Here is a 15,444-nt window from a genome sequence, read left to right as displayed (position 1 = left end):
AGTTGCCTTTAGCTGTTGCCATAGAGACTCCCCAGCTCGGCACAGAAAGCCCAAATCTTGTCAAAAACGGAAGAATTTAAAGATTTTAATCAGCGAGAACGCACGGGAGGCCAGAAGCATCAATGCACATCCTTGCCTTAACAGTCTCTGCCTTCAGATGCATTCAACCCTCGTTTAATAGCATCCTAAGAGCCGGCCAGGAGCAGGCATGGAAAGAGAGGGGAACGAAAGCAACGAAAACCCCGTCCACTTTCAAGTATTTTCTCTCCCCACCGAAGCAGCCACTTGCTGGCCAGGCTGATTTCTGGACCAATAACCCACCGGCCAAGCTGTTTGTGTTCCCATTTCCTTCATCCGCTGCCAGAAAAAGAAAATAAAATTCAACAATACGAGCTAGGCAAAATATTTCCCGGAACCGCCACTATTTCTCTCATAAACTTCACCTCGCAGCCAGTGCGGCCAGCAGCGGGGGGAGGAAAAATAAAAAGAAAATCCCACTTCGAAGCACCACAAGATGTTTTTGTGACCGTCTCGAAATTGCTGTTTTCTGCCGCATCCTCCACATTCACTCCTGACCCGACTTCCACCACGACCACAAATCAAACACCGTGGGATAAACTCACTGCTCTGGCATTTTCGCTGCTTGGCAGAGCCCCGGCTCCAGCCGTGGCTCCCGGCTAAGACAAACACTGCCGGGACCGTGCTTTGGTGGCTGCCTTTCCCCTGCCAGCCCAGGCGGCACGCTGCGGCATGCCGAGGTGGCCAGAGGATCCTATTTTACCACCGTTTAAGACTTGTGGTGAGTTTGGGAGGGGATGGCATCTGCCGGCGGCTCAGGGATGGGGCAGTGGTTTCACCAGGCAGCAGGATGCTGGGGATAACCAAAGCCATGGCGTTGGGGAAAAGCCTCCGGTGCCAAGGGGTGTTGTATTTCATGCCTGAGGATACAGAGTTTGAGGAATACCAAAACAAGGAACTTCAAAAAGGAGCGGTGTTGGCCCAGGGAATATTGTTGTATGAGCTCAGCGTCTTTGGAGAGATGGAAAAAATCACACACTGACCCCGAAGGAATGGTGGGAGGACTCAGTGTGCGGGGGCCAAGCCGAGAGACACGCCACCAGCATCCACCCAAGGGGCCCAGAGGGGAGCTGGGGGGTACACTGGCACCCACGGCAGCGCCCTGAAGGAGGGGGTGCTCCCTCACACACCCCCAGCACCCCGAGCTGTTCCTCAGCCCTGAAGCCAGGGAAGAAGCCAGATCCGAGGGCTCAGTCAGGCGCCCACAAGCCCCCTGGCACACTGCCGCCAAGGCGAGCTCGCTGTCGGTTTGCCGCCAGGGCAGGCTGAGGTGTCTCTCCAAAACCTCCCACCACCACCGAGTCCCCATCCCCTCGGCTTCTCAGCCAGCCCCTCACATTTACCTGCTGCTGCACACCCAGATGCACACCGGGATGAAGGTTTACTTGCTTTCCGCTAACCCCATCCCTCCCAGCGCTGGGGGGTTGCAGGATGCATCCACACCACCATCAGCTCCTCCAGAAACCAAGAGCGGGAGTCAGGACCCGGCTGGCAAGGAAAGTGCTGGAGGGAGAGGCTGCGGATGGGAGTTACACGACAAAAGAGCCATTCCAGAACTGGCTCATCTTTGGAAACAAGATAACTTCAGCTCGAGGGTCACTGGGAGAAGAGTTTTGTGACTCTCTTCCACACCTTTGCTCTTCTTCCACCGCAAAAGCGGGTCTCACCAGCTTGCTGCCATGCCCTGGGCTCTGCTCAGCCCACGGTGGGGACACGTGTGCGTACGCACATGCTGTGTGCAACCCTACAACCGCCCAGGAGTCCCGCAGCCGCTCTCGGGGCTGCTGCCCCGCTCAGGACCCTCACTCCTCCCGCTCCCCCTTTGCTCTAGACTAAAGCAGCCAGTCACGCACCTGCCTGGCCTTGAGATACAGGCTTGAGGCAGAGGGTACCACCTCCTGTCGCCAGGTAAAGGCTATGGACCACTCCAAACAGGATCATTCCAAACAGGATTCACCAAACGCAGGGAAAGGCTCCCAAGCGCCCCACGCCGCCCGGCCCCCAGCCCTCCCCTGCGCTGCCCCATCCCCCTTGAGCAGCTCCCTCGCCTGCTTTCTCTCTCGCTGTGCCTGTGTGTGGGTGTATTTGGAAACGAGATCTTTCCAGCTGAACTGCAAAATGAAATGCAGAGATCACAACTCCTCGAATAGCTTCATCGCACACACACACACACACACACACCCCCCACCCTCCATCCTGCCCCCAATACAAAAACCCAGGGAATAGTAAAAAACACAGAGGTGGAAAAATCAAGGTATTTGGCAGACGAAAGGAGGGGATTTAGGGGCAGGAAGGAGGAGGAGGAGGCACAGCAAAGTGCTTTCGGTGTATAGTTTTGTCCCCCAATTCACCACCAGATTTGCAGCTTGATCGCCACTTGCCTGACCCTCTGTGCTCCCAGAGCTGAGACAACCCCGTTTCATGGGGCTACAAGAAAAGAGAAGACAAAACCCAGCAAAAAGCCAAGCCCAAAACCCAGCTGCGAGATTGGAACATCTGCTGCCGGAGGAGCCAGAGTCCATTTACTGAGACGAAGGAAGAAGCGTCCCCACCCTCGCTGTGGGTACCCTGCGCTGGCCTTGGGCTCCTCCGCTGTTTTCCAGCCTAGGAAAAGACAGGATTCTCTCGTGCTGCTGCCACGAGCAGTTTCTGAAGAAGGGGCTTCAATCTGCCCATGTTGGGGGGCAATTGCTCCCATGGGAGCTGCATGTGGGTGGCTGGAGGGGAGAGGCAGAGACTGGGGAAGGGGCTGCAGGAGGGGACGGGACACGCTCCATCCTAAGGGATGGGCTGGGAGGGTAAAACACAAGCACCCTAACAAACACGTGGGTCAGGCATTACTGCAGTGAGGGTAAGGGGATGCACCAGGGCCTGGAGCAGTGGGCAAGGGGCAGGGGAGGAGCAGGGGCAGGGGCTCAGGGCACCGCTCGCCCGGCCTGGGGACTTCTCCACTAACACGGGCTGTGCCGGAGAACGGGTCAACACGCAGTGCCGTAAGGAAAGTCAAGCGCAGATTTATCCTCTACACGAAACAGAGACCAAGAGGTGGGAAGGAAACATCTGCCTTAATCAGAGAAAGGACAGGCTGCCACAGCTCAGCTGCCCAGGAACGTTCCAGCACCAGCTCCAGCCTCACGAGGAGACCACGAGAGGTCAGCCCGGCCCACGCCATCACCAAACCACGAGTTTCCCAAGCTGCTGACCCCTTGTGCACCCACATACATGTGGCCCAGGACACAGAGAAGCCCACCCACCTAGGCACGGGGCACCCTGAGCTCCAAAATGCTCTGTGCCAGCCCCACAGCCGGTGTTGCTGGGGTGCCCGGCATCGGCATCACATCCACTGGGTCATCCAGACCGGAGCATCTGCACATCCCCAAGGACTGAAAGGGAAGATATTGCTCCTCTGCCCAGGCTCATGGATACCCGAATCCCTTGGCCAGGGCTATTGAGGAGCACGCTGAGACCCTCCAGCTTATCTCACAAAGCCATCCTCAACCCCCAAGCAACTGCCTAAGGTGGACAAAATCCCAGGCACAGGGAAAAAGAGAGCGGACAAGAGTACGAGGCTCCAGCTGCGATCCATCCCGACTCTGGAGCTGAGAAGCTTCACCCGTGCCTCTCCCCCGAGTCGAATCGGGCTCTGCGCTCTCCAGCCCCAAGCCAGGCGGAGGATTACAAACAATAAAGCGATTTATGCGAGGCAGAGGCCTTCAAGATTTATGCTGTATGCTCGCAGTAAAGTGCAAACACATTCCCCTCCGCACGTGGCTAAGTCCTTTGTCAGAGGAATTTGGATTTTTGACCGCAGAAGTCAGGATCAGTCTTCGAAGGAGCATCAGAGACAGACCTGCACTGCGACCCCGAGCAGATTACGGTCTCAGGGGTATATCCCGAGACATATTTACGGTCCTCCAAAGCAAGATAAGTCAATAACCACATACAGTAGCAGTTACAAGTCAGATATTAATTTAATTCCTCTCCTCCCTGTCTGCCCAAATAAGCATTAATTCAATGGAGCATCAGGGCCCCGTTATTTATCATTCTTACTGGGGTTTCTGTTTTCTCCCATTAAGGTAGAACTGCTACAACCAGGCTATCTAGGCACGATGGTTCCCAAATTAAAGATAGTCTGCATCCAATGCAGGCACAGGGACTCCCAGCCCAGGTCCCAGGTTTCATGCCATTAGCAGCTCACGTCGACGCAGAGGAGGCTGGTTAAAGTGCAGCCCATCAAATGCACTTGAAAGCCTTATTCAATCCGCAGCAGGAGGAACATTTTATTCCTACGGACCCCGGGGCTGAGCGGGAGCCGAGACGTTTGCTCCCACCTGCAGGATCCGACCAACCTGGCGCCGGGGGCTGCGCACCCCTGCAAGGCAGCGCCCCCCACCACCCCCCCCTCCCCCAGAGGCGGGTTCCTCCCAAGCCTAGTCTCAAACCAGAGCTAAAAATGAACCTTATTCATGATTAACATCTATATTTGCATAGCGTGGCTGGCAGCTTAACACCAAATAAATGTTTTGGCAGAGGGTGTCGCAGGCATGGGGGCGAGCCCTGCCCTCCAGAAGGGAGCTTCAGCCTCGCCATGGGTTAACGAGCACTTTCTAATTGAATTAACAAATCATTAACAAGTCCTGTTCACCATCTGGGCAGGGGAGGGCTCTGCCTTGGGCTGCTCTCACCATCAGCATCTCCGGAGCGTGCAGAGGCAGTCAATAACACCGTAGGAGTGAGTGCTAAACCTGACCTGATTAAGTTACGAATCACAGGAAATCCTGAAGGCATAAACCCCCTCGGGGCGGTTGGGCTGCCAAGGTGGGTGAATCCCCGTGAATCCCCTCGCCCAGCTCCACCACCGCCCGGCTGCGGGTTTGCCTTTAGCCCCGGGGTTAGGGAGCATCTCGAGGCTGGCTCGGTGGATGCTCTGAGGGAAATCTCTTGGAAGAGACCCAACATAGAGATAAATATGAGGATGCTTTGCAGCAGGAACCCTGTAAGTGTGGGGCTAGCGTCTGGATTACAGTAAATAAATCCCCTTTTCTTTATAAGCTTGTCTGTGCCAAGCTCCCAGCTCTCGCCATCACCCGCTTTATCGTTTTGTTCCCATTTTCAGCCCCCTCCTGCCCTCACCCCTGGGTTTCACATCCTGGCAGAGGGAAAGACGAGGACACGAGTGACAAAAAAAAACCAAATCACCAAACAACAGCCAGTCCCTTCCACCTAGGAAACACGTTAAAAACCCCAAGCAAAACCATGTTTCAGGCACAGGAGCCAAACCAATAGACTATTTCTATCCCCTTGTGACTAACTGGTGAACTTCTGAGGGTTAAGTCACGGGCACATCCCGGTCCCAGACCCCGATCTGGGGCTCACACCAGGACCTGCCCAGCCATGCCATGCCATGCCTCGGGCACGCGATGCTGTTCCTGGCACCCCGACAGCCCGTTTCCCGTAAGGCAGTAACCAGCGCCATGGCAGTCATGGCAGAGATCGAGCCTGAAAGTTCCTCTCAGCAAATATTCAGGCTGAAAAATGTGCTTTTTCCATCTGCTCGAAGCCTCTTTGCTGAGGCTTTGGTAGGAAGCAGATGTGAGAGCATCCCAAATCACAATCGGTCGTTACTCACTCCGTTATATAAAACCATGAGAATTTCCTCCTTTTTCTTTTTTTTTCTTTTTTTTTTTTGTTTCTTAGCACCAGGCCAGATTCCTGGGTGAGAGGCCAAGGCTGGCGAAAGCCAAAGCCAAATGAACCCAGGTTGGGGAAAACCTCCGCGTGCATCACCAACCAAAGGGAATATTTCACATCTAGGTCGCTCAGCGGAGAGCCAAGGCACCGGGGAGGGGAAAGCCACAATCTGGCCTTGTAACAAACCCAGAAACACTTGGGCCTCCTAATTAACTAGGAAATTCAACCCCCTCCAAACCACAGTGAAGCTTCAAAGCCCTCCCAACCTGACTCCGGATGCTCCTTCCCCAGTTCCCCGTGGACGGCCCCGCTCTCCCAGACCCTCCTCCCAATCCACAGCGGCCAGCAAAGCCGCCGGGGGCAAAGGCTCCCCGGGGCTCCTCTTCCAAGGGAAAAGGATTTCATGATCCAAATAAAAAAAGCCATTGGGGATGTTCATTTTGGCCAAACATTTTACTCCCTTCCAGCAAAACAGTAGAAAAAGAAAAGGGGAGCTGAGAGAGACCTGGGCAGGGAACTTCGGGTAATCAAAAACTTGGTCTTTTCTGCACAGGGGAAAAAAATAAAAAAAAAGTGAAACAGTTTAAAGCAAAAAATGGGAAAAAAGCATTTTTCAGCACAACGCCAAAACATCTGCAGGGGGTGTGGGGGGAGAAGAAAGCAGAAAATTTTCTATGCATCATAAAAACCCAGGCATTTCCAGACCAGCTCCAACACCCAGTGCTACTGAACGAGGGAGAGAGCACAAAAGCTGATCTAGTCGAGAGCAGCGAGTCTGCACTGCGGATCGGCCGGGAGACACATCGGCCCCGAGACACATCGGCCCCATGGATGAGCAACGGCTGGGGTGGTCCAGCCTCATCCTGAATTACCACCCGCCCGTCTGAACCCCCTGGTCCTGGGCATGAGGGGCTGGGGAAAAGGCGACGATCCCCTCCCAGCCACCCTGCCTCGGCTCCCGGCCCCAAATGAAAAGCAGGTCTCCGGAGACAGCCCCCGCCGCCCTGCGTGGGAGCCCTTGTTCCGGATTTCCTACAAGGAGCCAAAGCAGAGCTGTCCCCCCGAGCAGAGCAGGGTCCTTGGGCAGGATGGGGCCACCCCTCCCGGCCGGGGCTCCCCGCGCCGGGATGACATAACCATGAACTGCATGAGGCCGAGCCTTTTGTCTGCGCGCCGGGAGAGAGGGAGGGAAAGCAAGAAAGGAAGAAAGGAAGAAAACTTCTGGAAGTCATTACGGTTCCTCTGCTCCAGTCTCCTTTTTGGCAGACAGCTTCCCTCTCCCCTCCACCTCCCTCCCCCCCCCCCAACTCCCCCCAGCCCGCTTCAAAATGCCAGCCTATGATTTTTAAATGAGAAAAAGCTGCGCTGTACTCCAGCGCTTGGATAAACTCCTACACAAACTTCCAGATGTGACACAACAGCCTGGAAGAGGGAATTCGCAGAAGAATCTCCTTAAAAAAAAACACACACACGCAAGCAAGGAGCAAAGGAAGCGCCTGGCTGGTGGCACAGCCAGGCGACGGATGGGTCCAGAGATCCCCGTTGAGATGTGGTGCATTACCTACATTAGGATCGAGCAGCTTCTGGCTCTGCTGGGAGGCAGCAATGAGAGGGATGCTGGCCACTGCGCCCAGATCCGGGAGGTGAATACCACCCGTCACTCCTGCTGAGCTCCAGAAGGGTTTGTGAACAGCAGGGAAGAGGTTTTGCAGCTATTTATCCCCTGGGAGGAAGAAAATAACCACTGCACCCTTGCACAGCCCTTGCTAAAAGGTGATGGGTCCTGCTTCTCTCCAAGATCCTCACACGAGAGCTGGTGTGAGCCCAGGGATGCTCCAGCACCTGCCCTGGGGAGCAGCAGGATGCTCCCTCCCAGCTGGAAGGGTTGAGGGGCTGCTGGAGCCCCCCAGCCTGGCATTAGCTGGGCAAGTTGTGCTTCTCATCTCCCCTCCAGGAGCCAGGAAAGGGGCATAGTGGCAGTGGAGGCTCGGCCACAGCGAGAACATTTCCATCTGCCTGGGAAGGGGCGGGAGGCACCAGCCAGTGAACTGGGTCACAGGAGAGAAATAAGTTTAGGTGCCCTGGGACAGATCAGACACAGGTGAAGCAAATGGATTCTGACTCTTTTGTGGGGTTTTTAAATCAAAACAAGATCCATTTCAGGTCCGACCTCTCAAATCAAAGCTTTTTGCTTTGTTAAACTCAAAAGTGAGGTTGGAACAAACGTACCAAAGTTTAAAGGACACCACATGTGTTCTCCCCTCAAAACAAACTCTTTTGATAACAAAAAAATTATATTTTTAACCCTGTGCTTCAGTTGAACTCTCCAGGCAGCAGCAGGTGCAGCGCCCAGCTCTCCCCATGAGCTGGCACAGCCGAGGAGGGGACGAGGACCCCGAGCACCCACCGAGGTGACGGAGGTTCTGCTTGCCCACTGCCCGCACTGCGGGCGCCCCCAGGGGAGGCAACGCTTTGGGAGGCACCGCAGGAGCTGGGGACCCCAAACCACAGCACAGCTCCATGGGTTCCATTCTCATCCCCACCACGCAGGAGGCTCCTTGCTCCAGCGCGGTGGGATACATGGACGTGGCCCTCCAGGAGAGCTGGATTCGGCCAGGCTGATGCAGAATGGTTCCAGCACAGACCCAAGGGGCTCGGGGCGAGCTCAGTGGGCAAGGGCTGACGGAGTCCCACGGCGGGGCCAGCGCTGCCTTCCATGATGCGCTGAGCTCCAGCACAGCGACTCCAGCCGTCCCGTGAGCCAGCCCGATGCAGACCTCAGCTATGCCTTGGTGCGAGGCCCCATGGGCTCCAGGAGGCCACCGGCTCTCCGCGGCTCTGCCGACTTCCAGCAAGAGCTGGGGTCACTCGGCAGCTCCCCGGGACGGAGCCTTTGATCATCCACCTCTCGCTAACGGGGAGCAAGCGGAGCCGCACGAGGTAGCTGCTGCTGGAAGAGCCCTCTGGGTTTTATTGCAGACCAAAGGCAGAAGACAGGGCCGGTTGCTGCGACCAGATGGAGATGCATTTCTTTCCTAAAACCACTTTTGAAACCCAGATCCCAGGGACCGTGTGCTGAAGCGGCCAGGCGAGACGGGAGCACACCTCCCAGTGCCACCCAAACCTCCCCTCCCCAGCGAGGGAATTCACAGAGCTACCCTTCACCCTCCAAACCAGGAGGAAAAGGTGGGATTTCAACCAATTTGGGGGCATTTCCCCAGAATGGCACCTTTCAGCAGCTTTTTGCAGCCCCCCCCCCATCGCCAGCGTGCTGCTCTCCAGGCAGCAGCACTCTGCAGGCAGACACCGTGCGGGGGAAGAGGCAGATTTCAGTACTACAATAGAGATCACAGGCCCTTTCAGTTACACTGTTATTTTCCTATTCAGAGCTCTTAATACCAAGCAGTAGCATCCTCCCCACTTTCTCCATCCCCGCTCTTCAATCACTCCGCAACTCTCAAGAAATAGCCTCGTTTCTTGTCTCTGATCAGAGGAGCAGCCTGGCACAGACCCTGCTACAGCCTTTCATCCTCCCAGCCTTCATGGTGCTTTTATTTTGTAAGTGAAAGTCAAGTAACCAGCTTGCCTCCTCTTTTCTCCCCCCCCAGAGATGCCTGCCTCTCTTCTCACTGCCTCGCCAGCACACACGCCAGGACACCCTGTCTGTCACCCCAGCCCTTCCCAGCCCGTGGGGCCAGTGCCGTGACCATTAAACACGTCCCACCCATGTCCCTGCTCCCGTCCTTTTGACCCAGGCAGTCCTCCCCGGGGGGGCAGAGCCTTTTGTCCCAGAGCCCGTTGGGAACACACAGGTGGGAAACCAGGCTGGGGAAACCAGGCTCATACCCCCAGGGTCCTCACAATACCCATAGAGGTTTTCACTCAAAGACCACGATAGAGCAGAGGGAAAGCACAGCTTTGCAGTACCGCTATGGTTTTAGGATTTAAACCCACAAGATTTCAGGCTCTGGAGTATTTCTGGATCAGGACAAACTTCATGACCTCTTTCTGGCCCTAAGGGAGCAGAAGAGCAGGAGCGCAGCACAGGTGCCCCCATCTCTGCTCCAAACAGCAAAGGAGAAACCTCCCTGGCCCAGGCAGACAATGCTCCAAATGGAAACCCGGCAGAAAAGCCCAACAAACCATCTCCACAGGACTTTGCATCCTTGCTGGACTCGGCACATCAACCATCGCCCTCCCCCTAACCCCACATCCCAGCCCCAGCTACCACGGTCACTCAAGCTGCCTGGAGAAGCATGGAGAGCAGCACCCTAGGGGCTCCAGCTGCACCCTGGGGGCTTGAGGTGCCCTTCCCAGGGCAGGCAAGGGAGCGGTGGGCACAGAGGCAGCCCCAGCACCTCCTCCCGACACCCCCTCAACAGCAAAGTTTATCAGCTGGATGAGTGCACCACAAAAACACCCTGCCAAGCCGCGCGTCTCCAGGGGCACAGCTCAAACGAGAGCCCTCCCATCCGATTTCTGCATGGGCAGCCAGCCTCACCCGTGGAAAGGTAAAAACCACCAGAGAGAGCGAAAGCCCCAAATCCCCCGGGGCCAGAGCCAGATTCACCAGCCACGTGAGCCCAAGCGCTGTCACTCCTCTCCGGGGCAGCTGGTGGCAACAAAGACTTTCCAGCAACACGATTATATCGTTTTAGAACCAGGGCATGATTCCTCGAAGATTTCAGCCTGAGGAGGGCCACTTTACTGGCCCACCACGCTAAAGGAAAAAAATAAAAATAATAAATATAAACCAGCAACGGGCTCAGCTCCGGCACTCGGGCTGCAGAGAGCCAAAGGGACGAGCAAGATGCTGCTCTGCTGCCGGCCCAGCGAGCGATGGGACACAGGGTGGGTGCCAAGCTGGCCACTGCCTTCCTCTCATCTGTAGGCTGAATTGCTTTTTTGTGTGTTGTTTTTAAATAAACTCCCGTAATTCTGGGTCAGTGACCCTGAAAACAAACAGCCGCATGCAGGCACACGACTCGGAGACCCGCAGCATCAGCTCCTGTGGCCCCAGGGCTCCCGGCAAGCGCCTTTCTCCGTCAGTAATGAGTGAAAAATTAGCGACAAGGAAAATCCCAGCTTGCAAGGCTGCACCTAATGCTCATCCCTTGCTTGCAGCAGTGCTTGCAGGTGCCCACAATACCACTAATTTTCGAAGGAAAAAAGTTAATCTGCTTGTATTTGCAAACACAGAGGAGAAGACACATTTCAAGCCATTATTATGGCCAGGGATTTTACTGAAAACAACTGAAATCGTGCAGGTGTTAACACCTGCTTCAAAACAACATCATTAGGAAGGGAGAAAAAAAAAAAAAGAGACTTCAAACCATACTTAAATCAGCAATCATAAATAATATTAGTCATAGCAGGCAATAAAAACACATTGACTTGCAGCATGTCATTACTATTTCTTCCTGAAACAGAAGCCTTCACAAAGTTGCAAGATTTCCTAAGATGCTTAAATAAATGCAGCTTTGAACTGCTTAGCTGGTGTGAAAGAGATTTGGGGGGAGTACCCATGACTGGGAAGAGGAATCTTTTTTTTCCCCTCCTGGGGGACATTTTAGGGAAGAAGGCAGCCTGTTTATCAGAGAAGTTATTGCTGAAGCTCAAGTAAAACAATATTCAGAACTCTGGCAGACCCTCGCCACTCTTCGCAGGCACACCAGCCTCCGCCGAGGTGTAATTCCTAACGGTTCCCGCACACCAGGAGCGGTGGAGGACTCGCACAGGATAGTCTGGCCCTCTGTACCATGTAACATGTCCTCCCCGCTACCGCACAGCCTCTCCCACTCCAGATGTGGGTTCGCTGCCCACACGTACTCGCCTGCCTTTTGCGCAGGCAGAGCGGTGCAGACCTGGTAACTTCCCGTTCAGCCGGGCAGCAGCTGCCTGCTGGAAGCCAGATAGCTTCGCTTTATTTCATTTGGGGTTTTTGTTTCTGCAAATAATAAATGGAACTAGAGTTTGGGGATGGTAAAACACTTGCGATGCTGCAAACCGTGTGCTGGTTGCAACTCAACTCCAAGGGAGGCTTTAAAGGCACCAAGACAGTGGCAAGAAGCAATTTTTCTATTGTCTTTTCTATTTCTTCCCCCCGCCCCCCCCCTTCTTTTGAAAGCTTAAACTTGACTAAAGCAGCTGAGACACAGAGCCTGTGCCGGAGCAGATGGGAGTTTGAAGGGGACCAGACGCCTTTGCAGGGTCACAGCTCACCCCAGGATCTGGCGAGCGGCAGCCCTTGGCCGATGCATAACCCAGGGACCGTGACCCTCGCCTTGCCCGGACCCTTCCAAACAAGGAGCATCCCCCAGGGGATGCGGAGAGCGGGCCCTTCAGCCGGCTTCGCACGCCGTGAATTATTTAGAGACCCCGGAGCCGGGCAGCAAACCAACCCCCCCAGCACCACCGCCTCCCCCGAGATTGTACCCCCCTTAAAACCCTCACGGAAGGGACCGGGGAGGCGAAAATGGGCGAGAAACGGGTTGAGGGAGAAACAACGGTTCTGCAAGGCGGGGAGACTGGGGTTAGGGTCCCTTGGCGTGCCGGGGGGGAGGGGAGACACCGGAGGCCGGCCGATCCCCGGGGCGAGGAAGGGCCGCCCGGGGCTCCCGCCCCGACTCCCCGTGGAGCGGCGCGGCGCAGCCCGCGGGAACCGGAGCATCGCGGCGGGGCGGCCGGGGGAGGGGAGCCCCGCACCGACCCCCTCCCCTCCACAGCCCAGCACCGCGCCGAGGAGCACCGAGCCCCCTACAACAAAACTTCCCGGCCGGGCAGCGGGGCGAGCACAGCCCCCTCCACACCCCCCACCCCCCACCCCCACCCCCGCGGGGACGGAGGGTGACGGGTCCTCCCAAACCCCGGCTCCCTCCCCATCACCCGGCGGGCTCCAGCCGGGAGGTGCCCCCCGCCCTGCCCGCCGCTCCAGGGATGAAGGGGAGGGGGGAGGGGGCCTGGGGGGCTTACCTCGCCGCCGAGCACCTGCAAAGGATACGGGTTACAGACCAGCCGGAGGCACCAGCTCCGCGGCCGGCTCTCCTGGCTCAGGTAGAAGAAGACGACGGGGGCCAGCGCCGGGTAGGGCAGAGCCTCCGCCTCCGAGTCGCCGCTGCCCACCTCCCTGTCCCCCGGCCCCGGGCGGCCCCCGGCCCCGGACAGGTCATTAAGGCGGATGAAAGTCTTGGCTCTACCCGGCTCCGGCTCCTCCTCGGCCGCTCGCGGTCCATCCTCGTCCATCCTCCGGCCGGCGGCCCCGGGGGGAGCCGGGGCGAAACGGGGCGAGCCGGGGGGGCACCTAGAGGGGCGCGGCCATGGCGGGGCCGGGGGGCTGGGGGCTGCGGCGGGGCGGCTTCAGCGCCGGGGTGGCATGGCCGGGCGAGCCGCTGCCTCGCCCCCCGCCGGGGCCGGGGCCGGGCCGCCCTCCTCGCCCTGCCCTGCCGTCTGCGGGCTCCGTAGCTCCTCCTCGCCGTCCCTCCGGGGGCCCGAGCCGGGCGAGCCGCGGGCAGGGAGGCGGCGGGGCGGCCCCCGCTGCCGGTGTTGGCCCCCACCCGCGGGGCGGGCCGCCTTAGCGGCTCTGCCTGCCCCCTCCGCGCCCCAACATCTGCCCGGGGCGGGGGGGGGGGGTGGGGGGTGTGCTGCCCGGCGCCCCGGGGACGGGCGGCGGAGGATGCTCCCGCGGGCGGCCGCGCCGAGCCGAGCGCTCCGCACAGCTGGATCCCTCACTCCAACTTCAAGTCCCGGCTCCTCCTCCCCCCACCGCCAATGGGGGCTCGTCCCCTGCCCCTCCGCGCCTTCCCATTGGCTGCCGCGGGTGTCCGTCCCGGCAGCACAGCTGGACGGGCAGGCACGGTCCCCCGGCGGGGCTGGACGGGGCGCACTCGCCCGGCGCTGCCCGGCTGGGGGGTCGGGCCCGGTCACTCCCTGCCGTGGGGGTTGTGGGGAAGGAGGGGCGGGGGGGGGGATACGACACACGACGTGCAGCGCTGAGCGCTGGAGGCGGGAGTGGGGGGAGCCGTGCGCCGCGTTCGGCAGAGGCAAACCCCGGTGGGACACACTGCAGCACCGGGAGGCGGGGGGGGGGGAAGGCGGTGAGCGGCAAGTGGGGGAGATGGGGGAGGGGGAGACCGGAGGGCAGGAGCCCCCGGTGAGGGAAGCCCGCCGGTGCCGAGGTGCCGAGGGCAGCAGGAGCCGGTACCGGGAGCGAGGCGTACGCCAGCTGCAGCCCCCGGTAGCCGGGGGCTCAGCGCCCTCCCGAGCGCCGCGGCTCCTTTCCTCGCTGCTGCACCGGCGAACCCTGCCCGAGAACCTCGCCCTGCTGCAGGGCCCCGGGTGGCTCCCCGCGGCCATGTCCCCCACCCCTTGCGAGAGGGAACAGTGCTGTTGGGCTCGGCGCATGTGGGTCACGGCCGGGTGTCCCCCCCCCAGCCCCCGGTTCCTCTCGCGGGGCCACCCAGTCCGGAGCAGGTCGCCCCTGCGCTGGGCGAGGGCACGATCCTGGCCAGCAGCTCCCAGGGGAGCCGGGCCCCGAGCGGGGTGGGGAGCGGACCCGCCATCCCCCACCCCCGGGAGCAGCGGTCCCCCCTGGTCCCCCCCGCTCGGAGGACGCGGCCGGAGCTCCCTCTGCCGGTGCGACTCCCGGCCGCGACGGGAGCCGGCCCCGACGGCGGGGACAGCGCCGCAAGCATCCCCCGGGGTGAGGGACACACGGCGCTGGGCGCTCCCGGCCACGGCGCAAGCCAGAGACCTTTCAGCAGGGCTGGAGTAAAGGATTTTCTGCAGACGCTACTCATTTCGAGCGCAGACATCCCCACAGGCTGGGCCAAGGCCACGTTTCTAAACGCTTCAGATTCCTTGCCACTTCAGAAATAGCTTTCTCACCTTTCCCTGGTAACCCCCGCACATCATAGATATATGAGCATCCCCTTCCCAAGAGCTCCAGCTAGCCCCAAACCACCTGCGAGAGCAATAGGCAGATGCTAGTCTGACCCAAAATGCCTTCTCTGGGCTGAATCCTGCTGGCCTGGGAGCACACTTGATCTTGGATTCACAGCCTGTGCTGTCCAGCCTGAGACAAATCACATGGCTGTTGGCAAAACTTCAAGGCCAGCCGGGCTCTGCTGCAGAACTGTGAGAGAGACGGTGCCCGGGCAGAGGAAGAGGTGCAAACCCCACACGTGGCCAGGAGACCCTCCTGTGAGCCCAGGGGGATACGAGAGTGACAGCACATGGCGCTTGTGACACCGGGTGAGTGGAGAGCCCACAACACGGGTGCTAAGGATGGGGGGCCCCCATTTCTTTCCCGGGTTTTCAAGCAGTTCCCCCTTCTGGATGCAGCGTGTGCACCCATGAGAGGGCAAAGCTCGGCTGGTCTTTGGCCTCTCTCCACTCCTGCCAAAGCAAGCAGGCATACCGACACGCCAGGAGCTCACTCACCTCCCCGACAAAAGCTCCTGCGACGGGGGAGACGCCAGCCTTTGCCCCCCCCCCAGCAGAGCACAGCCCAGTAGCCCAACAGCTCGGCTGTTACACAAATGCAATTCGCAGAAAGGTCCACAAGCCCATTTGCATGTGCAAGGTGCAGTCTTAGATCAAGCAATTTCCTCGCTACATATGTACAGCCTGGCCACAGCTGCTTTTGATCCGATTCCCTTTGTATCCTGATAATGTACA

General features: G+C 58.5%; 1 protein-coding gene across 2 annotated transcripts in view; it reads right to left on the bottom strand.

Annotated features, from left to right (window-relative positions):
• Positions 1-13,011, bottom strand: part of CACNA1G (calcium voltage-gated channel subunit alpha1 G) — a 149,511-nt gene extending 136,500 nt beyond the window's left edge. For both annotated transcript variants that reach the window (XM_086473787.1, XM_086473788.1), the window contains exon 1: positions 12,770-13,011. In XM_086473787.1, the coding sequence (XP_086329913.1) occupies positions 12,770-13,011 (242 nt within the window). The remainder of the gene's footprint in view (positions 1-12,769) is intronic.
• Between the last annotated feature and the right edge of the window lie 2,433 nt (positions 13,012-15,444).

The sequence above is a fragment of the Leptosomus discolor genome, chromosome 15 (assembly GCF_034619465.1).
Source record: "Leptosomus discolor isolate bLepDis1 chromosome 15, bLepDis1.hap2, whole genome shotgun sequence".
Taxonomy (NCBI): Eukaryota; Metazoa; Chordata; class Aves; order Leptosomiformes; family Leptosomidae; genus Leptosomus; species Leptosomus discolor.
Note: the sequence above shows the minus strand (reverse complement) of the source record. Positions and strands in the feature narration are given on the sequence as shown.